The following is a 23828-nucleotide window of genomic DNA, read 5'->3' as shown; positions in this document are numbered from 1 at the left end:
GCACCTTTAGAACATGATGGTAAGTGAAAGAAGTCAGTCAGAAAAAGCCAAGAACCATATGATTTCACTCATATGTGGGCTATAGAACTGAGACTTGTGAGCACAAACAGCAGTGTGGTGGTTGCCAAAAGGAAAGGGGTGGGGGTCCTCATAGAGGGCGACAGGAGAAGATTTGACTTGGAGTGATGAGGTGAGCATATGGTGCAATACACAGATCTTGTAACAGAAAACCACACCTGAAACCAGTATGTTCATGTCGCTCCATGTCAACCCAATACATTTAATTTTTAAAAAGAAGAGTGTCTCTGTTGATTATTGTTTTGTGTCTCTCTGTTGTTTGGTTTAATTTGTTTAAAGATGGGGCACATCCCACTTTGCTACGTGGGGGGGGGGGGCGGGCGGGGCGGGGGCCCAGCAGCTTGTGGCAGGCGGAACCCGTGGCAGGGATTGCAGGAACTTCCCAGCAGCTGCCGAGACGTCTTCCTCTTGGGGACCCTCCCTGCTCTCCCTCTCAAGGCATCAGCCACCAGAAATGCTTAGCTAGTGAGAGTGCCTGTCCGTCTGCCATGTAACCTTGATACAAATGTTCTTTGCTTGCTTTCTTACCGTTTGGGGACTTCGTTTTCTCTTCACGGTTTTATGAGCTTAGGGGATCCTCTGTCTCTGCTGTTGGGGCTTTGCACCCCTCAGACCACTGTCTTCATATTTTTGGATTCTTTTTTTCTTTTTGTTCTTTTGCTTGGGTGGCTTTTTGTTTGTTTGTTTTGCTTTCTCATATTCCAAAGTGTTGATTTGATTCTCTGAATCCTCTACTCTACTGTTGGATTCCTGTAAATTACTCTTTATATCAGTTAGTGTATGCTTAATTTCTGACTGGTCCTTTTCATGTCTTTGACATTCTCACTAAGGTTCCTGAATATCTCATGAAGATCCTTGAGTAACCTTATAACCATAGTTTTGAACTCATTATCTAGTAGTTTTCTTGCTTCCATTTCTTTCATTTGTGACATGTTTCTTTGTCTCCACATATTAGCTGCTTCCCTGTGTTTGTTTCTATGTATTAGGTAGAGCTGCTATGCCTTCTGGAATTGATAGAGTGGCCTTGTGTAGTGGGTACCCTGTAGGGCCCAGTAGCTCAGCCTCCCCAGTCACCTGAGCCAGGTCTCAGGCCTTTTATTGATAGGTTTGAGGCACACTGTCACCAGCTGCAGCTTGTTTGAGAGATTTTAGCAACATCTGAGGCCTGAACTAGGACAGGCCATTTATATGGAAAAGCTACTGCAAACAGCTTGGGTGGGGCTGGAAATTGGATAGGGCAGGTCTCAGGGAATCACCAGGGCAGAGCAAGCAATGTGCTCCAGGCTGATAGAGAATCAGATATGGCGGCCAGATGATTTCCTGTCTTAGAAGCAAAGAGTTAGGTTGATTGTCCTCCTAGGCCCTAGGGGGACAGATGATCTGTCATTCCCAGTCTGTTAGCTTGTTTTATTACTTTTTCCTTCATGTCTTATCACCGCCCAAAGAATCCGCAGCTGCACTTCATGAGACCATCAGCAACTGGATGCCCAGTTGGTCTGTGATGGCTGAAGAAGCCACAAAACCAAGCCAGGGCCATGACATTGGCCAGGCAAGCCAGAGATGTGTCTTCCTGCACCTCTCTTCTCCCCATTGGACACAACCAGGAGCAAGACCCTGAAAAAGGGGGGTGAGGAGGAAATGAGGCTGTGCCCCAGCTCATGGCAAGTGCCGGGGCCAGAGCTGAGGGAGGGGAAGAAAGGAGACAGACCTTTAAACAGGAGGGATGGACTTTTTTTCCCTCACCAGATGTGGTTGGGCCAGGCCCTGGATGTCATTGAGGAAAGGAAGATTCTAGGTGGTCCAAGTAGGCACAGTGACTGGAGTAAAACTGAAATGATTGCCCTGGCAGGTGTGGCTCAGTGGGTTGGAACGTCATCCCAAAAGGTTGGGGGTTCGAGTCCAGGTCAGGGCCCACACCTAAGTTTCAGGTTCTATCCCCAGTTGGGGCATGTATGGGAGGCAACCAATGGATGTTTCTCTCTCTTTCCTTTCCCCCTCTCTCTAAAATCAATAAGCATTTCCTTGGGTGAGGATTACAAATAAATAAAATAAAATAAATTGATTCATGTCTCCCTATCCCCTGCACCCACCCAATTTCAGACCTCTGCGTTAGTCAGTGATGACCCAGTGTCAGAAAGGCTGATGGGGGACCCATATGCAATTGGATCTCACAGCCCAGGAAATTGTTGGGGAGGGGACTGGCCCCTTCTGCTAATCCCGCTTCTTCGGGAGGGGACAGCTGGAGGGGGACATTCAGCACATTTAAAGGAGTAACCCAGGACCCAGCCATCGGAGCAGTGCTGGCTGAAACCGGCACCAGGGCCGGGGACCAGGGACCCAGTGGACTACAGCCGTGACTCTGGGCTTCTTAGACTCCAAACTGCAAAAACCCCTGCTCTGGGCCTTCTGGGGCTGGGCTGCAGGAGATGATCCTGGGAATGGGGGGTGGGGTGGGGTCTGCAGGCTGGGCGGGGACACAGTCCCTGGGACACTGGGCTTAAGTCAGTGACAGGGCGGTCCAGGGGGTTCTGGCTAAACGTCAGCCATGACAGGCGGGGCCTCGGGTGCCGAACCTCATACACGCCCCTCCCCCACTGCCCAGAGCACAGAGACCAGCCAGAATACTCAGTTCACTTTACTGGGGAGCCCAGGAGACAGCGCCCAGGAGAGGGGCCTAAACGCTGCAGGGAGGAGTCAGTTCACAGGCCCTCCCAGCCCAGGCACCCCCCCCCCCCCAAGCTGCTCAGCCCCGCCAGGCCCTGAAGCCCATTGGACCCCAGGGAGGACAGGCCGCCTCTCCCGCTCCATGCCCACCCCGACCCCACCCTGTCTGTCCCAGGGAGGTCCCTGCAGCCCAAAGGGGGGGGGCACCTCCCCGCTGCCCCACGTCTGTGTCCCGAGTGGGGCTGGGACAGTGCAGTCGGGCTGTGAGGACACGCCCAGGCGCCATGCCTCCCTCCAGGTGGGCAGGGAGGACCTGCTGGCATGATGGGCTGGGCACCTCCTGGGGACGGGAACTGGGACACAGACACACACAGCCCGGGACAGAGGGCTTGGAGGGGCGGCCAGTGGAGGTCGCTGCTGAGGGGACACTGAGATGGGCAGAGGGGCCGATGCACAGGCCACCACGTGGACAGGACACCACAGCGCTTGGGGCAGCAGGTGCTGACCTGCCAGCGCAGGCCGGGCTGCTGGGGGGCGACTCAAAGGCTGACTGAAGCTCCCTCCCGGGGACATTTCCTCTCCTCTACCGAGGGCCCTAGTCACCTCCTACCCCGGGCGGGGCCAGCTCAGTCGGGCTATTCCTGTGAATCGTCCGCATTGCAATTCCTCTCTGGGTGCGGAGCGGGCGGAGGCTCAGCGTTAGGGACTGGCGGGGCCAGTGCGCCCTCTGGTGGGCATAGGGAGACTCAGCGCGGGGGGCGGAGGTGGAATGAGGATTTTCTTTCTATTGTTAACACCATTCCAGACACCCCCCCACCCCCACCCCGCTTTGCCCACCCCTCCCCAGTCCCGCACCCCTCCCCTGGCCTGCACCGCTCTGTGTCTATGGGCTATGTATGTATACAGGGTGTCCCCCCAAAATGTATGCACACGTTGAATAATAATTCCGGTGGGTTAAATCGGAAAAGAAAGGAACATCAACTGAGCCATCAGCTGTTAAAGTGTGTACACACTTTTTGGGGACACCCTGTATATGTTCTCTGGCTACTCTCTTAGGTCCTCCCTCCCTCCCTCCCTCTGTCCCTTCCTCTCTCCATCCCTCTGTCCCTCCCTCCCTCCCAGCCGCCTTCCCTGCTCCCACGCACCGTCTCCGGGAACCTGCTCCCGCCTGGCTAGAGGCCAGCCGTGACCGAGACAGTCCACCCCGCCCTCCGGGGCTCACAGCCCAGGCTCGGGGGGCGGGAAGGGGGACACCGGACACGCTCCCGGGTGGAGTTTAAGTAGAGGAGCCGGTGGGCCCTTTTAGGAGGGAAAGGTACCCGGAGGAGGGCGGGGCTGCAGTGTGGGCGGGGCCTCCTAGGCCAAGGTGAGGAGTGGGTGCTTCCTCGGGCCCCGGGAGCCACAGAAAGGGGGGGAACTGGGGAGAGGCCAGGTCAGGCTCGCGACGTGCTGCGGAGGGTGAATGGGAAGGGCGGGGGGCGGGGGCTGAGCCCAGGGAGGAAGATAGGGGGGGGGTACGGAGGGCGGGGGCAGGCCCAGGGCCCACCGGGTTCCTAGTTGGAGGGGGGCGTGCCCCTCCTCGCCCTCGGGGGTGTCCCCAGTCTGTAGTCTGATGGGGGCTGACACCCCGGGGTCCCCACGCAGAGCTCCTGTTCTGGGTGGCGCCCCTTTAACCCAGGGCGTCCGAGCTCCCCCACAATCCACCGTGCACTTGCTTACCTCCCCCCTTTCAATGGCTGCCCGCTGGAGGACGGCCCCCCAACAATCTCTTCGGGGTGGTGGCCGGGGAACATTGTGTAATCTCTACACGGCGGCCCTCCAACTATGGGTCTCAGGACCTCTTACATTATTAGCAAGGACCAGCGCCCCAAAGGGCGTGCGTGTGGGAGGGTTCCCTCTGTATCAGGAATTTCAACTGAGAAACGGAAGGTGCTTATTCATGAGCTCGTTAAAAATAGCAGCAACAAGCATGTTACGCGGTCACCCAAGTAGCACACATGTATTCCCATTGCCGTAGTTTTCAAAACCCAAACTAACTGAGAAGAGTGGCCTTGCTTTAGGTGTTTTTGCAAATCTCTTCCACGCCTGACTCAGCAGAGGGCGCTGGGTCCCGAGCCGGCCTCTGGCTCCGTCCATCCCTTGTGGCGTCCCTGGCCATGCAGCCTCTGAATATCATCTTAGCCTCACGATGAAAGCGGGCTTGTCCTTGGGGATCCCGAGGGGTCCCTGACCCCTGCCCTGGCGCTGCTGCACTGCCACGGGGACCCTCAACTTCCTGGATGCCTCCTTCTCCCAGAAGTTTCTGAGTCTCTAATTCTCCACTCAGCTTCTGGGGCCACGCCCCCACCCACTCTGCCCCGCCCCACCCACTCTGCACCACGCCCACCCACTCTGCCCCGCCCCCACCCACTCTGCCCCGCCCCACCCACTCTGCCCCGCCCCACCCACTCTGCCCCACGCCCACCCACTAGGAGAGAAAGGAATGGGGGTTCCCTCCGGGGGACGGGGCAGCCAGAAAAGGAGGACAGATTGTCCCACCTGCTCTTCCTGAATAAACGTGGGCCTAGGAGAAGCAAGAGGGTGGAATTACACCGGAAGCACGGCGGGGCCCTAGACTAAAAGCTGGCATAGTGCGTGTCAATCAAATCCACACAGAAGCCCTGGCCGTGTGGCTCAGTGGGTTGGGCCTCGTCCTAGGCACTAAAAAGTTGCTGGTTCGATTCCCCAGTGTGGGGCGTGCCGGAAGCAGCTGATGGATGTTTTGTTTTCATGTAGATGGTTCTCTCTCTCACTTTCCCTTCTTCTCTCTCTAAAAATAAAATTTTTTTTTAAAAGCCACGTATAAAAAGCAGCGTTGCGTTTGCATGCGAAGTGGAGTTAGGTTCTGAGCTCAGAGGGCTGGTGGGGTTTCCCAGCAACAGCTCAAAGCCCTGACCATTCCCTGCATCCCACACGCTGGCGCTCCCAGGCGCCCCCTGGTGCCCGTGGGGCCCGGATCACGTAGCAAACAGCCCCCAAGAGGCCAACCTTCAGGGAAGGGACTGGCCTCAGTCCCGTAGGTGCCCGTTGCTCTGCTGGGGGGTCCCCACCACAATCTGCAGCCCAGTGTGTCGCCCTGTCCTGAGCCCCGTGAGCATGAAACCTTAGGCCAGTAACTCAGGACAGGGCATTGTTCCAACACCCACACATGCCGCCTCCCGAACCCTCAGCACCTCGCGACACAGTAGGGACACTGAGGCAGGAAGAGACACGTGACTTGCCTGGTGAGTGGCTGCTGGTCAGACACGGGGCTGCCATTACAGCGCCGTTGGGGGGAGTGGAAAAAGGGCTCTGCTCAAACCAGCTGCTGTAACGATGCCGCTCGGTTCCTCAAGTGGTTCCGGAGTTAGCGTGTGGCCCAGCAATTCCGCTCCCAGGAATGTCCCACGAGAAATGAAAACACACGTTCACACAGAAACATGAGCATACAACAGCCACATGCGGAATATTCACACGATGAAATGCTATTCACACGATGAAATACTATTCAGCCATAAAAAGGAAGGAAGCACCGCCTGGCCGGTCTGGCTCAGTGGATGGAGCGTCAGCCTGTGGACTGAAGGGTTGTGGGTTCGATTCCAGTCAAGGGCACAGGCCCAGGTTGTGGGCTTGGTCCCCAGTGTGGGGCATGCAGAAGGCAACCGATCAATGATTCTCTCTCATCATTGATGTTTCTATCTCTCTCTCTCCTTCTCCCTTCCTCTCTGAAATCAATAAAGAAATGTATTTAAAAAAAAACAACAAAAAGAAAATGTTCACTATCTCATTAGTAATTGTTTTATATTGCTGGCAAGCACAAATAATATTTTGTCTATCTGGGGATAAATGAAATCTATTCTGAGAATTTATCTCACCTGTGTCTGTGCATTGACCGAAGGTGGCCAGAGCCAATGTCACATCCTGTGGCTGGCGTTTGGGGCTGCGTTCTATTTCTGTTGGGCGTTGCTCTGCAGAGAAGGTGACATCCATTTGGGGAGCAGGGGGGTGAAAGGAGAAGAGAAAAGCAGGGAAACGGGAGCTGCAGGGGGGTTGGTAGGAGAGTGAGAAAGCCTTTGGTTTGCTGGTAGGCCCAGTTGCCATGGTAACCTTGCAATAAACTCTTCTGACATTAAGGGGAAAAAAAGCTTGAGAGATCAACCAAAGGACTTGTATGCATGCATATAAGCATAACCAATGGACACAGACAACAGGGGGTGAGGGCATGAGTGGAGGAGGATAAGGACACATATGTAATACCTTAATCAATAAAGAAATTTTAAAAAAGCTTGAAGTGTTTGGGTTATCTATCTAACAAATGCTTATATAATGGTAAGATCTCAGTACATCATCCCCATGGCCACCTTCGATGGAGCACAGCTGTGGGCCACCCTCTCTTCCGAGTGCTTTCATACATCACCCCCTTAATCCCGTAAGAACCCTATGAGGTAGGGAGCGGCTATGGCCATTTCACAGAGGACACTGAGGTTTAGAGAAGCTCGGGAAGTTGCAGCCGGAGATGCAGGAGGGACAGAAACCCCACAGCTGGACGACAGCACCCAGGGGTGTTGTTGTTGGTGGTGGTGGTGGAGGCAAAGGCTGGGGAAGCAGAGGTGTGAAAGCGGCTATGACAGCCCCATGCCCCAGTCGGTGGACCCAGGCAGGGAAATGCTTTCTTGCAGAATTCGTGTCTGACCTCGTGGTGACCACACCCCTATCCAAACCATGTACAGACCCAGGGCGCATTGCACGGCATTCTTTCAGGATCAGGACCATAAGCAAGAGCGAGGCCTGCGCTCATTGACCGAGGCCTGTGCACCTGAATGGCGCCTGCACCCCACAGATGCGGCCAGTGTGCCCTACTGAATCCCGTTCCCACGGAGTGACACCCATCAACTCTGAACCCGAGCGTGAGCCCGGGTCCCATGGCCAGAGCCCCTTGGTTTAGGTCCCCACATCCTCCCCCTGCGGATCTGGCCTGTTGGGGGCTCATCGCTGAAGGTGGTGCTGCCAGCGCCCACATCCTCCTTTCCTCCCTTGGTCCGGCCCTTTAAGAGCGGGTCCCCAGAACCCAGCTCGGACCAGTCGCGTTGCCATGGAGACCAGGCCCCGCTCACCGAGGGGCGAGCCCGTGTGCGCAGGCGCAGGACAGAGCAGCCGCGACGCAGCGGAACTGCTGAGCTCGGAGCGGAGGGTGCGCGTCCAGACGCGGCGGGAGCCGGGCCCCAGCGGCTGCCCTCCCCGCGCCGCTCCCGGTGCCACAGCGCCACCCGCCCTGCGTCCGGCCCGGCGGCGCCGCATCGCCCAGGCCGGCGACGAAGGGCGGAGCGGAGGGGCCGGCGGCAGCCCCCGGCCGGAGACGTAAGCCCCCTGCGGGTTGCCCGACAGCCTGGGGAGGGGACCTCGGGCCGGGCCGCTGCGTCAGCCGGCCGGTGGCTGCGGGATCCCCGAGCCCGAGCCCTCAGCCCCGCCACGTTCACGAACCTGCACTCCGAGCCCCGCGGCGCTTTCCGGGTGGGATTGGCGGCGCTGGGCAGTCGGCGGCCGCGGGCGGCACCATGGCCCGGAGCCTTTTGCAGGACTGGTGCAGGGGGCTGGACGTGGACGTGCGCCGGGCCCTGCTGGTCACCGGCATCCCCGAGGGCCTGGAGCCGGCGGCCATCGAGGCCGCCCTGCAGCCCGCCTTCCTGCCCCTGGGCACGTTCAGGCTGCGGAGCACGCGGGCCATGCTGGGCGAGAAGGCCCAGGCCGCCCTGGTGGAGTTCCTGGAGGACATGGATCTCTCCGCCATCCCCAGCGACATCCCCGGCGGCGGGGACGGCGCCTGGAGGGTCCTGTGCGAGGACCGCGCGGAGGACACCAGGGTCCTGAGGCAGATGAAGCGCTTGCTGCTGGATGAAAGGGCCCCCGGGGCCACGCCCACCGCTCCCGCCGCCGCCGCCGAGGCTCAGGCCCAGGGGTCGGAGCGGGCGGCCCGGGAGGCTGGGCCCCTTCCGGGCGCAGCCAGCAAGGCGAGGAAGGGCCGGCGGAGTCGCCGAAGCAGAGCCAGAGGCCACAGGCTGACCCAGAAGGGCAAGAAGCGAGGCCGAGGGGGGCGGCCGTTCCCCGGCGGCGCCAGGCGCGGGTCCGAGGACTCCTCCTCCGACAGCCTGGGCATCGTGATCGAGGAGCTGGACGAGGAGGCCCTGGGCGGGCTCGACGCGCAGAGAGCGCTGTACTCCACGCTCCAGGTGGCCGCCAGGGAGCTCGTGCGGAAGTGGGCCCTGCAGGGGGACCCCGAGGACGCACACGGTCCCCGCGAGTTCCTGGCGCTGGTCACCGTGACGGACAAGGCCAAGAAGGAGGAGCTCGAGAAAGAGACCCCGGGGGCCGAGTCCATCAGCCTGAACATCGAAGACCTGAGCGGGGTCCCCGACTTGGTGGCCCTCCTGGCCGTGAGGGACACGTGGTTCGAGGAGCCCGTGGACAGCGACGCTTCGGAAAGCGACGCGTCGCAGGGCAGCGGGGACCAGGAGCCGGAGGGGGGCCATCCTGAGTTTGTGGCCATCGTGGCTTACACGGACCCCGCGGACCCGTCCGCCCGGGAGGAGATGCTGAAAATCGCTTCCGTGATTGAGTCGCTGGGCTGGAGCGACAAGAAGGAGCGGAAAGACGCGCGGAAAGACGCGCTCCCCGAGGTCCTGTCCGTCATGGCCAAGGACACGTGCGGGACGCGCGTGCAGGTGCAGGAGGCCGGCCGCCAGGTGGACGCCCTGGTGCTGAGGAAGGCCACGGACGACGGGAACCTCCTGGAGTGCATCGCCAGCCTGGCCGAGCCCGAGCCCCGCCCCCGGGGGGAGCCGGCCCCGCGCGGCCTCTTCGCGGGCTGGGGAGACGGGGAGGAAGGCGAGGTGGGCCTCCTGGAGCTGGTGGCGCTCCTGGCGGCCCAGGACGTGGCCGAGGGGGTGAAGGAAGAAAGGGAAGGGGCCTGGGAAGGCGGGAAGTGCAGGCACCACCGGGGCAGCCTCGGGGAGCTCCTGGCGCTCCTGGCGGCGCGTGAGAACGGAGAGTCGGAGGAGGAGGAGGGGACTTCGGAGGGCGGCTCCGAGGAGACGTCGGAGGACACGGAGAGCGAGGAGTCGGAGCCTGAGGTTCGGGCTTCCAAGAAGCCCCGGGCCAAGCGAGCCCGCACGGCCTCCAAGGTCCTGGGTCCGGCTGGCGCCCCCTCGGGGTCCCGCAAAACCCGACGGGGAGGCCGAGGCCGCGGCGACCGGGGCAACACTCCCGAGAAGAAAGCCAAGGAGGAGGCGGCGGGCGACAAGAAGAAGAAGAAGGGGTGTGCGGGCGCCCGCGCCAAGGCCGGCGAGGCCAGGGGGCAGCCGCCCACCGGCTCCAAGCCGACCCGCGGGAAGAAGGCTCGCCGGGGCGGGCGGCTGGCCCCCAAGTGCTGCTAGTGGCTCCCAGAGACAGCGAGGAGCGGCCGGCCAGGAGGCCTCTCCCTCCGCGTCCCCTCCGCCCTCCCGGCAGCAGAGGCCGGACTCCCGCTTAGCCGCGCGCTCTGCGCCCTGCTGTGCGCCAGGCGCTTGCCTCGGGTCTCACCTCTACCTCCCAGTCCCTCCTTTGCAGGCGGCGCGAGCGATCCTAATGGAAGAAGGAGAAACACACACACACACACACACACACACACACACACACACACACACACAAACACACACCCCGCAGGCAGTAGCCCCAGGTGTTGGGACCGTGTCTCAGAGGGCACCGGTGGGCGTGGCTTTGGGTGACCCCAGTTAGCACGGGGGTGAGTGGGCCCTGGACGCGGCCACCTGGGAAGGCCAGCGATGCCAGTGAGTTCTTTGTGGCTCTTCGCGGTGCCCCGAAGATTCCAGACACTTGCTTCTGGCCAGCGCCTGTGGCACCCCCCCCCCCCCCCCAATCTGATGGGGACTGTGATGGAGGCTTGGCCACCAGCGTGCCAGTGGATGTCTGGGTGAAGCTGAGCTCCCTGCCTGGAAGGAGAAGGATTCCAGAAAGAGAAGCCTGAGAGGCCGCTGGCGCCTCCCCTGGAAGGGGGGGGGGGGGGAGAGAAGAGGTGGGAGGAGTGGCCACCTGTTACCCCGAGCGGGAGGGGGAGGAGGAAGAAAGGAGGGACCATCCCTGCCCACCTCCAAGCCGCTGATGCAGATGAATCAGCAATAAGGCCAGGCCGCCTGCCGCTGCCACAGGCTGACTCTCGCGCAGACTGCACAGTGATTTCCAAAAGTCCGAATTATTTCCAACCTTTTCAGTTACAGCAATTCCCGTCCAGGTTAATGGCTTCTCTGCCGTGCCAGGCAGCGCCCTCCCCCAGGCCTGTGGCTCCTCCGTAGTCCCACCAGCTGCCCTCCCTCCCTCGGGCTGACCAGTCCCTCAGCACTTGGCTTTGCAGCCCCTGATCAAGAGTCTGAGTGAATGAAATGCCAGAGGGACCCTGAGGGGACACCCAGGGGCAGGGGCCCGTCCTGCCAGTGTAGGGGGTGACCAGGGTCCTGTGCTTAGAGGGGAGGACGGGTCCCTCGATTTGACCCCTCCCCCAGCAGCCCGGCCTGCGCTGGCAGGTCAGCACCTGCTGCCCCAAGCGCTGTCGTGTCCTGTCCACGTGGTGGCCGGTGCATCGGCCCCTCTGCCCATCTCAGTGTCCCCTCAGCAGCGCCCTCCACTGGCCGCCCCTCCAAGCCCTCTGTCCCGGGCTGCGTGTGTCTGTGTCCCAGTTCCCGTCCCCAGGAGGTGCCCAGCCCATCATGCCAGCAGGGTCCTCCCTGCCCACCTGGAGGGAGGCATGGCGCCTGGGCGTGTCCTCACAGCCCGACTGGACTGTCCCAGCCCCACTCGGGACACAGACGGGGAGCAGCGGGGAGGTGGCCCCCCTTGGGCTGCAGGGACCTCCCTGGGACAGACAGGGTGGGGTCGGGGTGGGCATGGAGCGGGAGAGGCGGCCTGTCCTCCCTGGGGTCCAATGGGCTTCAGGGCCTGGCGGGCTGAGCAGCTTCGAGGGGGTGTGTGTGTGCCTGGGCTGGGAGACCCCCGTGAACTGACTCCTCCCTGCAGCGTTTAGGCCCTCTCCTGGGCGCTGTCTCCTGGGCTCCCCAGTAAAGTGAACTGAGTATTCTGGCTGGTCTCTGTGCTCTGGGCAGTGGGGGAGGGGCGTGTATGAGGTTGGGCACCAGAGGCCCCGCCTGTCGTGGCTGAGGTCCAGCCAGAACCCCCTGGACCGCCCTGTCACTGACTTAGCCCCAGTGTCCTTTCTGCCTCAGTGATGTGCCCCACCCCCCTGCCCTGACCCTCCCCCTTAGATCCTGCCAGGCCTTAGCTTCTGCCCGCCCGCCTCCTCCCCTCCTCCCAGCTCCTCCTGCTGCCTCCTGCCTGTCTTGTCTTGCCAGTCCCAGGCCTCCATCATCTTTAGGTCCCTGCCACCACAACCCCTTTGCTGGCCCCACCCCAACTACAGGTTCTGGGGCCCCAGCCCTCACCCCTGATCCTGGCCCCTAGCCCACCTCCCTCCCCACAACTTGCCGTGTCTCTGCCCCAGTCTCTAGCTTTCAGGTCAGTCTTCACCCAATATACCTGCCCAGACCCCGGCCTGGCACACCCTCACCCAGTCCAGCTCCCTGCCCTCACCTCACTCACTGGGGCCCAGCTCTGCGCTCCGCCCACGCCACCCTCCTTGGTGCTCACCCTGGCGTCAGCGGTGTCCTCGTACCCTGAAACCTCTGCCCAGCTCCCAGCTCCCGTGCTGACCTTCAAGGCTCTGCCCTGGACCCCAGACCAAGAGGCCTCCCCTCCTACCTGGGTCCCTGCCCCAGACCCACACATGGCCACGGGGCTGCCAGCGGGTCGGGTCAGGACTGGTCTGGTGCCGATGGAGTCACTCCCCTTTCCAAACCCTTTAAAGGCTTCGGACATACCCACAGGCCACAGGCGTGCCCGCCCAGGGTATTTGCAGGGGTCTGTCCTTCACTTCATGGGGTCTTTCTTCAAATGCCACGTTCCCAGGGGGGCTCCCCGACCACCCTGTTAAAAAGGTCACCTTCCCGCCCCTCCCCACCTGGTTTGTCAGCTCTGACTGCCACCCGGTGCACCTGCTTCTTTCTAAAGAGCCACCGAGTGTATTGTCAGGAGAGGGAATTGACAGGAGTTTTGCAGGCAAAGTGCAGAAAGGGGGCGTCGGGTTCCCCAAAGATTAGAAACGCAGCGAGCGGCGCCGGCCCAGGGGATGCTGCTGCCGGGAGCCCAGGCCGCCGGGTCACGGGGCGCGGAGGCCCCGGCTCAGTCGCTGCTGCTGCCCCCGCAGCCCAGCAGCCTCCGGACGGCGCCCCCTCCCGCCGCCACCTGCCACCCGTGCCCGTGGGCGCAGCGCAGCTGGCAGAGGAGCAGGGCGGGCTGAGGCGGAGGGTCCACCGGTGGAGGGGGTGGGGGTGGGGGCGGGGGGGTGAGTGGGGACCGGACTGGGGGGCGGGGGGCGGATCTAGGGCAGCAGAGTCGGGGCCGTGAGTGTGGTCCGCTCGGTCCCCGCCGCGACCCCAGCGCCAGCCCGGGGCCCGCACACGGCGGCGGCTGTTCCGGTTGTCGAGTGACTCACGGGCCGAAGGAACCGCTGGGCGAACCCGACCCGGCTGCGCGGGCGAGGACGGCGCTGGACGCTCCGCCGGCGGGAGGGCCCCGGGGCGCGGAGCCGCGTCTCAGGCCCACGGAGCAGCCGCGCCGAGGCCCTGAGGTCCCGCCGGGAAGGCGGCGCGAGGAGCCCCGAGGTGCCGAGGCCCCGGGGGTGGGCGGAGGGGGGCGCGGTCGCCTCCGGTGGGAGAAGTCGGCGTCCCGGGCGGAGGCCGGGGGCGCCTGCGAGGCTGAAAGGGCGTGGATCCGGGCCCGGCGCTGGAGCTGAGGCTGGGGTGTGGGAAGCCGCACCAATGCGGACGCGGGGTGCGGTGGGGGTGGGGTGGCGGCAGGGCTAACTGTCCCGGAGAAGCAGGGCTGCCTTAGACGTGGCGGCTGCGGAGAAAACCCGGCGGGCGGGCCCAGGAGGCGGGCAGGAGGGTCTGCAGTGCCCGCCCGTTGAAGGCTGCGGGAAGCCTCGCTGAGGGGGGGACGCGTGAGCAACACCCCGAGGAGGGAGCGGTGAGGCAGCGGATACCCGAGCGGGGCGCACGCGGGGGCAGGAGCAGCCGGTGCCAAAGCCCCGAGCCAGGGCCGTGGTGCTGGGGGGTGTTCGCCTGTAGTCACTGACCCCGCAGGCCAGGGTCGGTGCCGGGTTTAGGGGAGCCAGCCTTTGCAAAAACAGGCCACCAGCCTGCTTGGGGTGGCTGTCTAATTAGATCCTTGTGACTGGAGTTTAGCTGTGAGCCAGGCTTGAAATGAATGTCCAGAGCCCCTGGGGTCCGGATCGGGGTCGGGCCGTGCAGAGAAATAGGGGTGTGTTGAGGATGAACCTGTCAGGGCACCTCTTAAGGCTCAAACGGAGACGGGGCGCCCCAAGATCTCGAGAATGTGACCAGGTCCTAGAATGGCCCGGAGGGAGAAGTCAGGGTTTCTGGAACAGAAACGACACCCTTTCCCCTCCATCGGGTTCCCTAAAGCCTGGTGCTCGCAAGGAACCCCGACTTCCTCAGCTCAGGCTCCGCCCCATCACACAGGACGCTCCGCCCCCCGGCTTCTAGGCCCGCGGAGGTGTGTCCACTTACGCGAGTTGCTTCTCTCTATTTTCCCACCAGGGGGCGCTCCAAGACCGCTCTCAGGGCGCGCCCACGGTCCCCACCAGGAGGCGCTCGGGAACGAAGGTTTAAAGTCGCGCAGAGGCGGCGCATCTGAGCGCTCCAGGTGCCTGAGACGCTGGCCCATCGGCCCATCGCCTGGAAGCTCCGAAGCGCCGCCTGTCCTTTGAACGCCAGGCTGCGGGAAGTGACTCCCTGCAGGGCGGCGGCCTCTCAAAGGGAGACCGACTGCATCAACATCTGGAAATTTGTTCGGCGCCACTCAGACCTATCGCATCAGGACCTGTATCTTACACGGTTCTGGGTGACCTGGGGACACACCGCCCTTTTTGTTCATTACCATGTGAGTGACCAACAAAAGAGGAAATAGCCCTAGCAGGTTTGGCTCAGTGGCTAGAGCGTCAGCCTGAGAACTGAAAGGTCCCAGGCTCGATTCTGGTCAAGGGCACATGCCGGGGATGTGAGCTCGATCCCCAGTGGGGGACTTGTAGGAGGCAGCTGATCCATAATTCTCTCTCATCATGGATGTTTCTGTCTCTCTCTCCCTCTTCCTTCCTCTCTGAAATCAATAAAAATATATTTTTTTTTTAAAAAAAGAGGAAATGTCTGTGTAGATGAACAAAAGATCTGGTTTGCATGGTGTTCCTGCAAAGAGAGAGCACAGCGTAGTGGCCGAGAGTCTACTCTCTGGAGGGGACCTGGGTTCAGGTCCTAACCTTCCCACTCACTGGCTGTGTGACCTTCCCTGCGTCACATCACCTCTGTGTGCGGCTTCCGCGTCTGAAAATGGGGGTGGGGGTGGGGGTGGGGGTGCGGTGTGGGGGGGTATGGGAGTAGCCCCTTCCTCACAGGGCTGCTGTGAACAGTACCCAGCACTGGGCAGGGTCTAAGCGCAGCACCCATTTCTCGTGCCGCGTGCGTTTTGCAATCATGTGCAAATAGTTTTCCAAAAGCTGAAACCTCTGCCGTAAAGAGGCGGGCTCTCTTCTCGGAGGTTTGGCCGTGGACAGACAGCCTTGGATGGCCCACCCCACATCCGGGAAAGGCCCTAAAAGAGTTGGCTTGCTCCCGCCCTTGAGTGGGAGTGAAGGTCAAGCCTTGCAAACCTCCAGCCCCAGCCTCTGGAAAGGCCCAACACGCTCACTCCGATTTTGTTTAAGCCACGGGGACTGGCGTGTGCCTGCCCTGGTCTCCCCAGGAAAATCCCAGCACGAGAGTGGACCTTTTCACTCCTTCTTGGTGCTCGTGGTGTCATTAGTCTCAACATCTCAACCGATTCTGGGTGAGCGTGGACCACCCACCCCCAAACGACCTCTCTGTTGGAAATGTGCGCCCAGCCAAAACCGGTTTGGCTCAGTGGATAGAGCGTCGGTCTGCGGATTGAAGGGTCCAGGGTTCGATTCCGGTCAAGGGCATGTACCTTCGTTGCGGGCACATCCCCAGTAGGGGGTGTGCAGGAGGCAGCTGATGGATGTTTCTCTCTCATCGATGTTTCTAACTCTCTATCCCCTCTCCCTTCCTCTCTGTAAAAAATCAATAAAACATTTTTATTTTTTTAAAGAAAATGTGCGCCCAGAGACTCACAGACTCACAGGAGGTCACAGCAGGGGCAGAGTTAACTGGGAAAGCCGTGTTTCTCAAAGTGTGTTCCCCCAGCAGCAACACTGCCTGGGTCCCCCTTCCCTAGAGACCACTGACTCTGAGCCCCAGAAAAGGACGCTGGTTCTCAGCCTTGGCTACGAGTTCGAATCCCCTGGGGGGCGTTTAACACGTGGGGATGCCCTGGCCCCACCCTCGGGGAGTTTGAAGCTTTAGGCCTGAGGAGGGGCCCAGGAATCAATCATTTTATTTTTATTTTTTTTAATATATATATTTTATTGATTTTTTCACAGAGAGGAAGGGAGAGGGATAGAGAGCCAGAAACATCGATGAGAGAGAAACATTGACCAGCTGCCTCCTGCACACCCCCCACCGGGGATGTGCCCGCAACCACGGTACATGCCCTTGACCGGAAACGAACCTGGGACCCTCCAGTCCGCAGGCCGACACTCTATCCACTGAGCCAAACCGGTTTCGGCTGGCATCAATCATTTTAAAGGCTCTCCAGTTGACTCGGACGTGCAGCCAGGGTTGTGAGCCATTTCTACTCGAATCCTCCCATTTCACAGGCAGGAAGCTGAGGCCAGGTTGGGGAGGGCACTTCCTAAGGTCACAGGGCAAGTTGGTGACTGAGCAGAAGCAGCACCCAGCGGGCGGCCCTGGCTCTGCATTAGTAGTGATAACAGTAAGAATGGATGGCTGGGAGGACTGATAGGACTTACTTTAAAGGTTTCCATCTTCTTTGAATTAAAACCAATAATCTAACTTTACGAAGCAGAATAGTCTACAGTAAAATGTTAACTGAATATATGTGGCAAAACGATGTGTGATTTCCCCCCATATTTACTGAGGTTTTTCTATCATCATCATGCATTGCTTTTATAGTCTGATAAAAAAATGTCTGCATAGCCCAGCCGGTGTGGCTCAGTGGTGGAGCATCATCCTATGAACCAGGAGGTCAAGGTTTGATTCTCAGTCAGGGCATATGCCTGGGTTTCTTCAGGCTCGATCGACAGGTGTGGGCATGCAGAAGGCAGCCAATAGATGGTACTCTCTCATCAGTGATGTTTCTCTCTCTCCCTCCCTCTCCCTTCCTCTCTGAAATCAACAAAAATAGGTACATAGATCAACCAAAGGACTTGTGTGCATGCATATGAGCCTAACAAGTGGTCACGGACAACAGGGGGGTGGGGGCATGCGTGGGGAGGGGTTTGGGATGGGAATGGGGGCATGAGGACAAATATGTGATACCTTAATCAATAAAGAAATTAAAAAAAATAAAAAAATAGATACATATATCTTTAAAAGTCTGTATAAACAGCGCTGAGGAAAAATGAAGACAAGTGGACTCAGTAGAGTGCAGGGGACATGGGGCATTTAATGGAAATGCTAGCTGTAGCCAGAAAGAAAACACACACACACACACACACAACACACACACACACACGATTCATTTTCCCCTTCAACCTCTAAGCTAAAAACCCTCCTGGGATGTGAGGGGGTGGCCGCAGAGGCGGCCTTATTTTCGCATAAACCCTCTCTCAGGCGGGATAAAATCCTTGGACTCCAGGGTCATACCTCTGTTTCTGTGTCAGGATGAGCCCTCTGCCCTAATGTCCTACGCACCCGTGTCCTTACGTTTGGGCTGAAATACTGTGGTTTTTGTCCTTTCCACACGATACCTTCCGGGCCCACAGGACAATCCCTTCTCCCTCCACACAGAGCGGGGAGAGGCTTTCCGGGTGTTTCTCTGCCCTGCCTCCACCTCCAAGTAGGTATTTGGAACTCTTGTCAAAACCCGAATATACATTTAGAATTGAGAGACTAATTCACATCTTCTTTTTAAAATATATATATATTATTGATTTTTAACAGAGAGGAAGGGAGAGGGAGAGAGAGCTAGAAACATCAATCAGCTGCCTCGTGCCGGCAACCAAGGTACATGCCCTTGACCGGAATCGAACCGGGGACCCTTCAGTCCTCAGGCCGACGCTCTATCCATTGAGCCAAACCGGTTTCGGCTTCTCTCTCTCTCTCTCTCTCTCTCTCTCTCTCTCTCTCTATATATATATATATATATATATATATAAAATATATATTTTATTGATTTTTCACAGAGAGGAAGGGAGAGGGATAGAGAGCCAGAAACATCGATGAGAGAGAAACATCAACCAGCTGCCTCCTGCACACCCCCTACTGGGGATGTGCCCGCAACCAAGGTACATGCCCTTGACCGGAATCGAACCTGGGCCGACGGGGGACCCTTCAGTCCTCAGGCCGACGCTCTATCCACTGAGCCACACCGGTTTCGGCTTCTTTTTTTTTTTTTTTTTTAATAAAATTATTCATTCTCTTTCTTTTCCTTTGGTTAAGGGCTTCAGGCAAAAAGCAGGATTAGTCACCGGCCAAGACTATTCCGACCACGTGACATGCCCCGGACACCAGGAGGACAGAGGCTCACCTCCCATAGCTACACGGGCGAAGCGCCGCCTGGCTGTTCTGTGCGTTTAGTTCACGGATCTTTTTCACATGCCCCTTCCCCTCGGGGCTCCGATTTTCATCTGCAGAATATTCTAGAAAACAGGGATAACATTTATCTCACTGCTATGCCCTGAACGTGTGACCATTTAAAAAAAACATTTTTAAAGACCCTAAGTTAGGTCACATGCATACAGAAATGTGCCCCGAACACAGACACCGAGCGTAACAAACAATCACACAGCAAAATCCAGGCTGCTCGGCCCATCCAGAGAAGGTCGGCTCAGAAGCCCCTGATCATGAACTTCTCCCTCCCCCGCGCATCGTGTTCTGTTCTGTGATCCACACTTCCTTGCTTTTCTATAGACACGTACGTTTATTATTAACTATGTGATGGCTGGTAATAAACCTATGTATCCCTCAACACTGTAGATTAGACTATTTTTTAACCTTATATGAATGCAACCTTACTGTCTGGACTATCTGTGCTGTGTGCCTGTTTTTTAGGAAAAATAGGCAAAAAAAAAAAAGAAAAGAAAAGAAAAAAAAAAAGAATGTGGGGCCTCTCAGTTTCCTGGCCACGTCTGCTCACTGGGAACCCTGCTCTCTGGCTGCAGAGCGTGGAGACAGCTGCTGGCCTCCTGTTAGGGGGGGAGGGGGCGGGTGTGTGCGTGTGTGTGTGTGTGTGTGTGTGTGTGTGTGTGTGGAGGGGGGGGGGAGTCAGGGCCAGCAGCTGGCGGCTGTAACCCGAGCCCGCTCAGAGGAGAACATAACTCCCTCCCCCAACACACAATCCCCAGGTTTCATCAGTTTATTTTCACAGAGAAAGTGCGATGGCCGCCAGGTCTGCGGTGCGGGAGCTGAGGCTGTATTGTAGATTCCCGTTCTGTGCCATGAAAATGTACGGACCAGGCGCCATGCCTTAAAGAGCATCATCAGTTCAAGCAAGCTGAGAAGTCGCATCTGAATCCGAGCGACAGAGGAATCTTCAGGGCACCGCCCACCAAGTCGTCTCAGCTCTCCATCTGAAATAGCAGAAGACTGGGGGGAAAAGCCACATTTCCCGCCGCAGGGGACTGGCTGCCAATAGTGTGTGATCCCTGCTAAAAACAACACACATCTGCCCGGCGGGTGGCGCAGTGCTTGAGCATGACCTATGAACCAGGAGGTCAAGGTTTGATTCCCGGTCAGGGCACATGCCCAGATTGCAGGCTCCATCCCCAGGGTGGGGCGTGCAGGAGGCAGCTGATCAATGATTCTCTCTCATCATTGATGTTTCTATCTTTCTCTCCCTCTCCCTTCCTCTCTGAAATCAATAAAAATATATTAAAAACAAAAAACAAACACATTTTACTATGACCTAGGACACACACACACACACACACACACACCATAAAAAAATAAAGCTTCACAAAACACATACTATGTGAGATGAATTCAGATATTTTGTATTCTGTTGTTTCTGGAGGGAAAATTGTGAGAGACCTTGACATGTGCCATCAAGATGATGGTGTCTTTGCTGGAGTCAGGCGTTGCCTAGCCCCTCTTTCCAGATTTCCTGATTCTGCGGGTCTGAGTCTTTGAGCTCTCTCCTCCCTGTAAGTTGTAGATGACAAAGCAATGCAAATGAGCTTTGTCCAGACTTGTATGTGGTTCTGTCTGCTGGGCGGTGATTTCCCTGCCCACTGGGAAAGCCAGTTTTCTAGAAATAAGAAAACTCATTTTAGCATCCCCAATGGTGCACGTCCATCTGCCCTGAGGATTTTTCCTTTGAAGTGTTGTACTAACTTACTGAGTTATTTGATGAGTTCAATAAAGTGCTTGGCATGTGTCCATTTTATAGTCGTAGGATAGTCCTGATTTTGCCTTTAAAAAATGATAACATGGCCCTAGTCGGTTTGGCTCAGTGGATAGAGAATCGACCTGTGGACTAGAGGGTCCCAGGTTTGATTCTGGTCAAGGGCACATGCCCAGGTTGGCTCCATCCCCGGTAGGGGGTGTGCAGGAGGCAGCCAATCAATGATTCTCTTATCATGGACTAGAGGCCCGGTGCACAGATTTGTGCAACCGTGGGGTCCCTTGGCCTGGCCTGTGCCCTCTTGCAATCCAGGACATCCTCAGGGGATGTCAGAGAGCCGGTTTTGGCCCAATCCCTGCAGGCCTGATCCAGACAGGAGGGAGCCAGATCCTGTGCATTGAGCATCTGTCCCCTGGTAGTCAGTGCATGTCATAGCAACCGATAGTTCTGTCATTTCAGTCACTTAGGCTTTTATATATATAGATATTTCTATCTCTCTCTCCCTCTGCCTTCCTCTCTGAAATCAATAAAAAAATATATTTTAAAAAATGATAACATAAATTTGTAGGAGATTTTTATTTTCCTCTTTTCATTATTTTCTCAACCCTTCATAATAGATGCATATTGCTAGTTTTTGGTTTTCTATAATCAGATAAAATGCTTATTCATACATGCTCTTCCTCCACCTCCCCCCCAAAAAAAATCAGGAAAAGACAAAAATAAATGCTTACTGGGTAAATCATTAATTTTCCCGCCTTGGATAATAACAGTAATAGAATCTGACGTGTGCTAAGTGTGTTCTATGGGCCAGGCCCCATGAGTCATATCTATCACCCCCAGAATCCCCCCAACACCCCCAATTTGCAGACAGAGAAACTGAGGCTCAGAGAGATGGAGCGATTTGCTTAAAGTGGTCTTAACCATGTCCTTATACCTCCTCCCCTCTGCATTAGTGTCTTTGGAAAACTTAGGGCAAATCCATCCAATAAAAATATTCTCTGAGTGTAGGGAGGGGCTATAGGGTTAAGCTCGGACTGACCTGTTGGCAAAGCCACAAACAAGTCCCAGCTTGGAGGGCACAGCCCTCTTAGCATAATTAAGCTTGACCTTATTACACTCTCTAGATCCTTCCTGGGTAGCTAATGGGCTGTGGGAGGTGTGGCAAGTGCTGCCAAAACAAGTGAAACTCACAAGAACATTGTAACTATGGTGACCACTACCTTGTTTACCTCTGACTATAAAATAAAGGCTCAGCTTGCCGTCTGGATCTTCTCTCTTAGCCAGGCACAGGAGATCCACCTAGACCCAACTTATTCTCTTTGTCTTTCCTTTAATCCTTCACTGCCGCCCCTCAGCCTCATGCTGGCATGGCACCTCTGAGCCCTTCCTCTGAGTCTGGCATGTGCTGACACAGCAGTGACCACTGACAGCCCCAGCCCTGCCCTCCCAGGGCTCACAGTCTAGTGGGGGACACAAACCCATCTCCAGACAGTGAAGACCCCGAGTGGGCAGGGGTGGGACCACGGAGCCTAGAGACAGTACTGGACCCAGCATGGGCAGTCAGAGAGGGCTTCCTGGAGGAGGAGGTGAATAAGCTGAAACCTGCAGGACAAGGTGTGATTTACATCAAGAGTGACCAAGGCTTTGCAGAGAGAAGCCCAGGAGGCTGAGAGAGTCCAGAGAAACTTACAGTGAGTGGAGGAGTCCAATTAAATAATCCAGGTAAATCCCGGATCCGCACCAGAGTCCTCTCAGATGATCACATTTTGCAGGACGGCCCATGAGGCTGGGTCTCCGGCTGGAGGGTGATGGAACAGAGGAGGGTGTCTGATGAGAGCAGCTGTCAGTCTCCGCCAGGCCCAGCCCTGCTCAGGGAGCTGCGAGGCTTTCGTCCTCCCCTGGGTGTTCTGCTCAGCCCCAAGGCCAGGGTGCCAGGCCGGCCTTACCCTACAAGAAGCCCGGTAGATGCAGGTTCGAATCCTGGCTCCCCTACAAGTGGGGTATATGGTTTCTGAGCCTCGGTGTCCTCTCTGTAAATATGCTGATCATTTCCAGTTCACGTGCCCGTTGTGAGGGTTACATACCGACAGGTCACACCTCTGCTCAAAGCCCCACAGTGTCTCTCTCCCATAATCCTCTGAGAAAAAGCCAAGTCCCCCCAAGGCCTGACAGAATCCGGCCCATCTCCTCTCTGACCACGTCTCCCCCACTCCTCCCCTCCCTCACCTGGCACCCGCCACCCTGCCTCCAAGCTGCTCCTCACACATCTCACAACCTCTAGCCCCTGGCCCTTTGCACGTGCTATGTCTCCCGTCTGGCAAGCCTCTACTCCACATACCTGCAAGGCTCATTCCCTTATTTTTTTCATTCAGGTTTTCCTATATTTTTAATTAATTATTTGTTTATTTAATCCTTACCTGAGGATACTCCTTCCATGGCTTTTTCAGAGAGAGTGGAAGGGAGGTAAGGAAGGAGAGAGAGAGAGAGAGAGAGAGAGAGAGAGAGAGAGAGAGAGAGAGAGAGAAACATCAATGCGAGAGAGACACATGGATTGGGTGCCTCCTCCACGTGCCCTGCCTGGGGGCAGAGAATGAACCCGAGACCCAGGTGTGCCCTTGACTGGAATCAAAACTGAGACCCTTTGGTGTGGCCTGATGCTCTAACCACTGGGCCACGCCAGCAGGGCTTGTGTTTCCCTTTAAATGTTACCTCCTCGGCCAGGGCTCCTCTGCCCGCTCTATCAGACACACTCTCCCCTGCTTACCTTCCTTCAGAGCGCCCCTCTTCCCAGGGTTCTGCTCCACTTGTGTCATTGTTTACCTCCTCGCTAGAGGCCATGGATTTTGTCTGTTTTTATCTCTGCTGCATCCACAGTGCTGGGCCGTGCTGAATAAGAACGGTGACTTCATATTTATTAACATGTTAATATAATAATGACGACGGTGGTGACATAATAATTATAAGAGGCCCTAGGCACATTCAAGCCATCAGCCCCGTCCCTGAGTTCACCCCTCTAGCTCCGGCCCTCCCTTCTCTGGATCCCAGCATGCACTGTGGCCAGGCCCACATAGCTTGTCCCAGAAGATGGCTTATTGGCTCTTACCACCTGGTGATTCTTTTAGCGGGACCACCAGGGAGGGGATTCAAGAATCCGCTGGGGCCTTACTGGTTTGGCTCAGTGGATACAGAGTCAGCCTGCGGACTGAAAGGTCCCAGGTTCGATTCCGGTCAAGGGCATGTACATTGGTTGTGGGCACATCCCCAGTAGGGAGTGTGCAGGAGGCAGCTGATCGATGTTTCTAACTCTTTATTCCTCTCTGTAAAAAACCAATAATTATATATATACATACATATATATATATATATATATATATATATATATATATATATATTTTAAAGAATCCGCTGGGAAAGCTTGCCAAGCTAAAATATACATGTTTGTGGTAAGGCTTGATACAAGCAAGGGAGGTTTT

At 57.2% G+C, this 23828-nt stretch overlaps 1 protein-coding gene across 1 annotated transcript; it reads left to right on the top strand.

Moving 5' to 3' along the window:
• The first annotated feature begins 8315 nt into the window (after positions 1-8315).
• Positions 8316-10190, top strand: PNMA8B (PNMA family member 8B). Its single transcript, XM_008154546.3, has one exon. The coding sequence runs from the start codon at positions 8316-8318 to the stop codon at positions 10188-10190; it is 1875 nt and encodes a 624-aa protein (XP_008152768.2).
• Positions 10191-23828: the final 13638 nt, after the last annotated feature.

The sequence above is a fragment of the Eptesicus fuscus genome, chromosome 21 (assembly GCF_027574615.1).
Source record: "Eptesicus fuscus isolate TK198812 chromosome 21, DD_ASM_mEF_20220401, whole genome shotgun sequence".
Lineage (NCBI taxonomy): Eukaryota > Metazoa > Chordata > Mammalia > Chiroptera > Vespertilionidae > Eptesicus > Eptesicus fuscus.
Note: the sequence above shows the minus strand (reverse complement) of the source record. Positions and strands in the feature narration are given on the sequence as shown.

Bases quoted from the DNA above. Each gene is read 5' to 3' on its own strand.
- PNMA8B (XM_008154546.3), top strand. From the start codon at position 8,316: ATGGCCCGGAGCCTTTTGCAGGACTGGTGCAGGGGGCTGGACGTGGAC.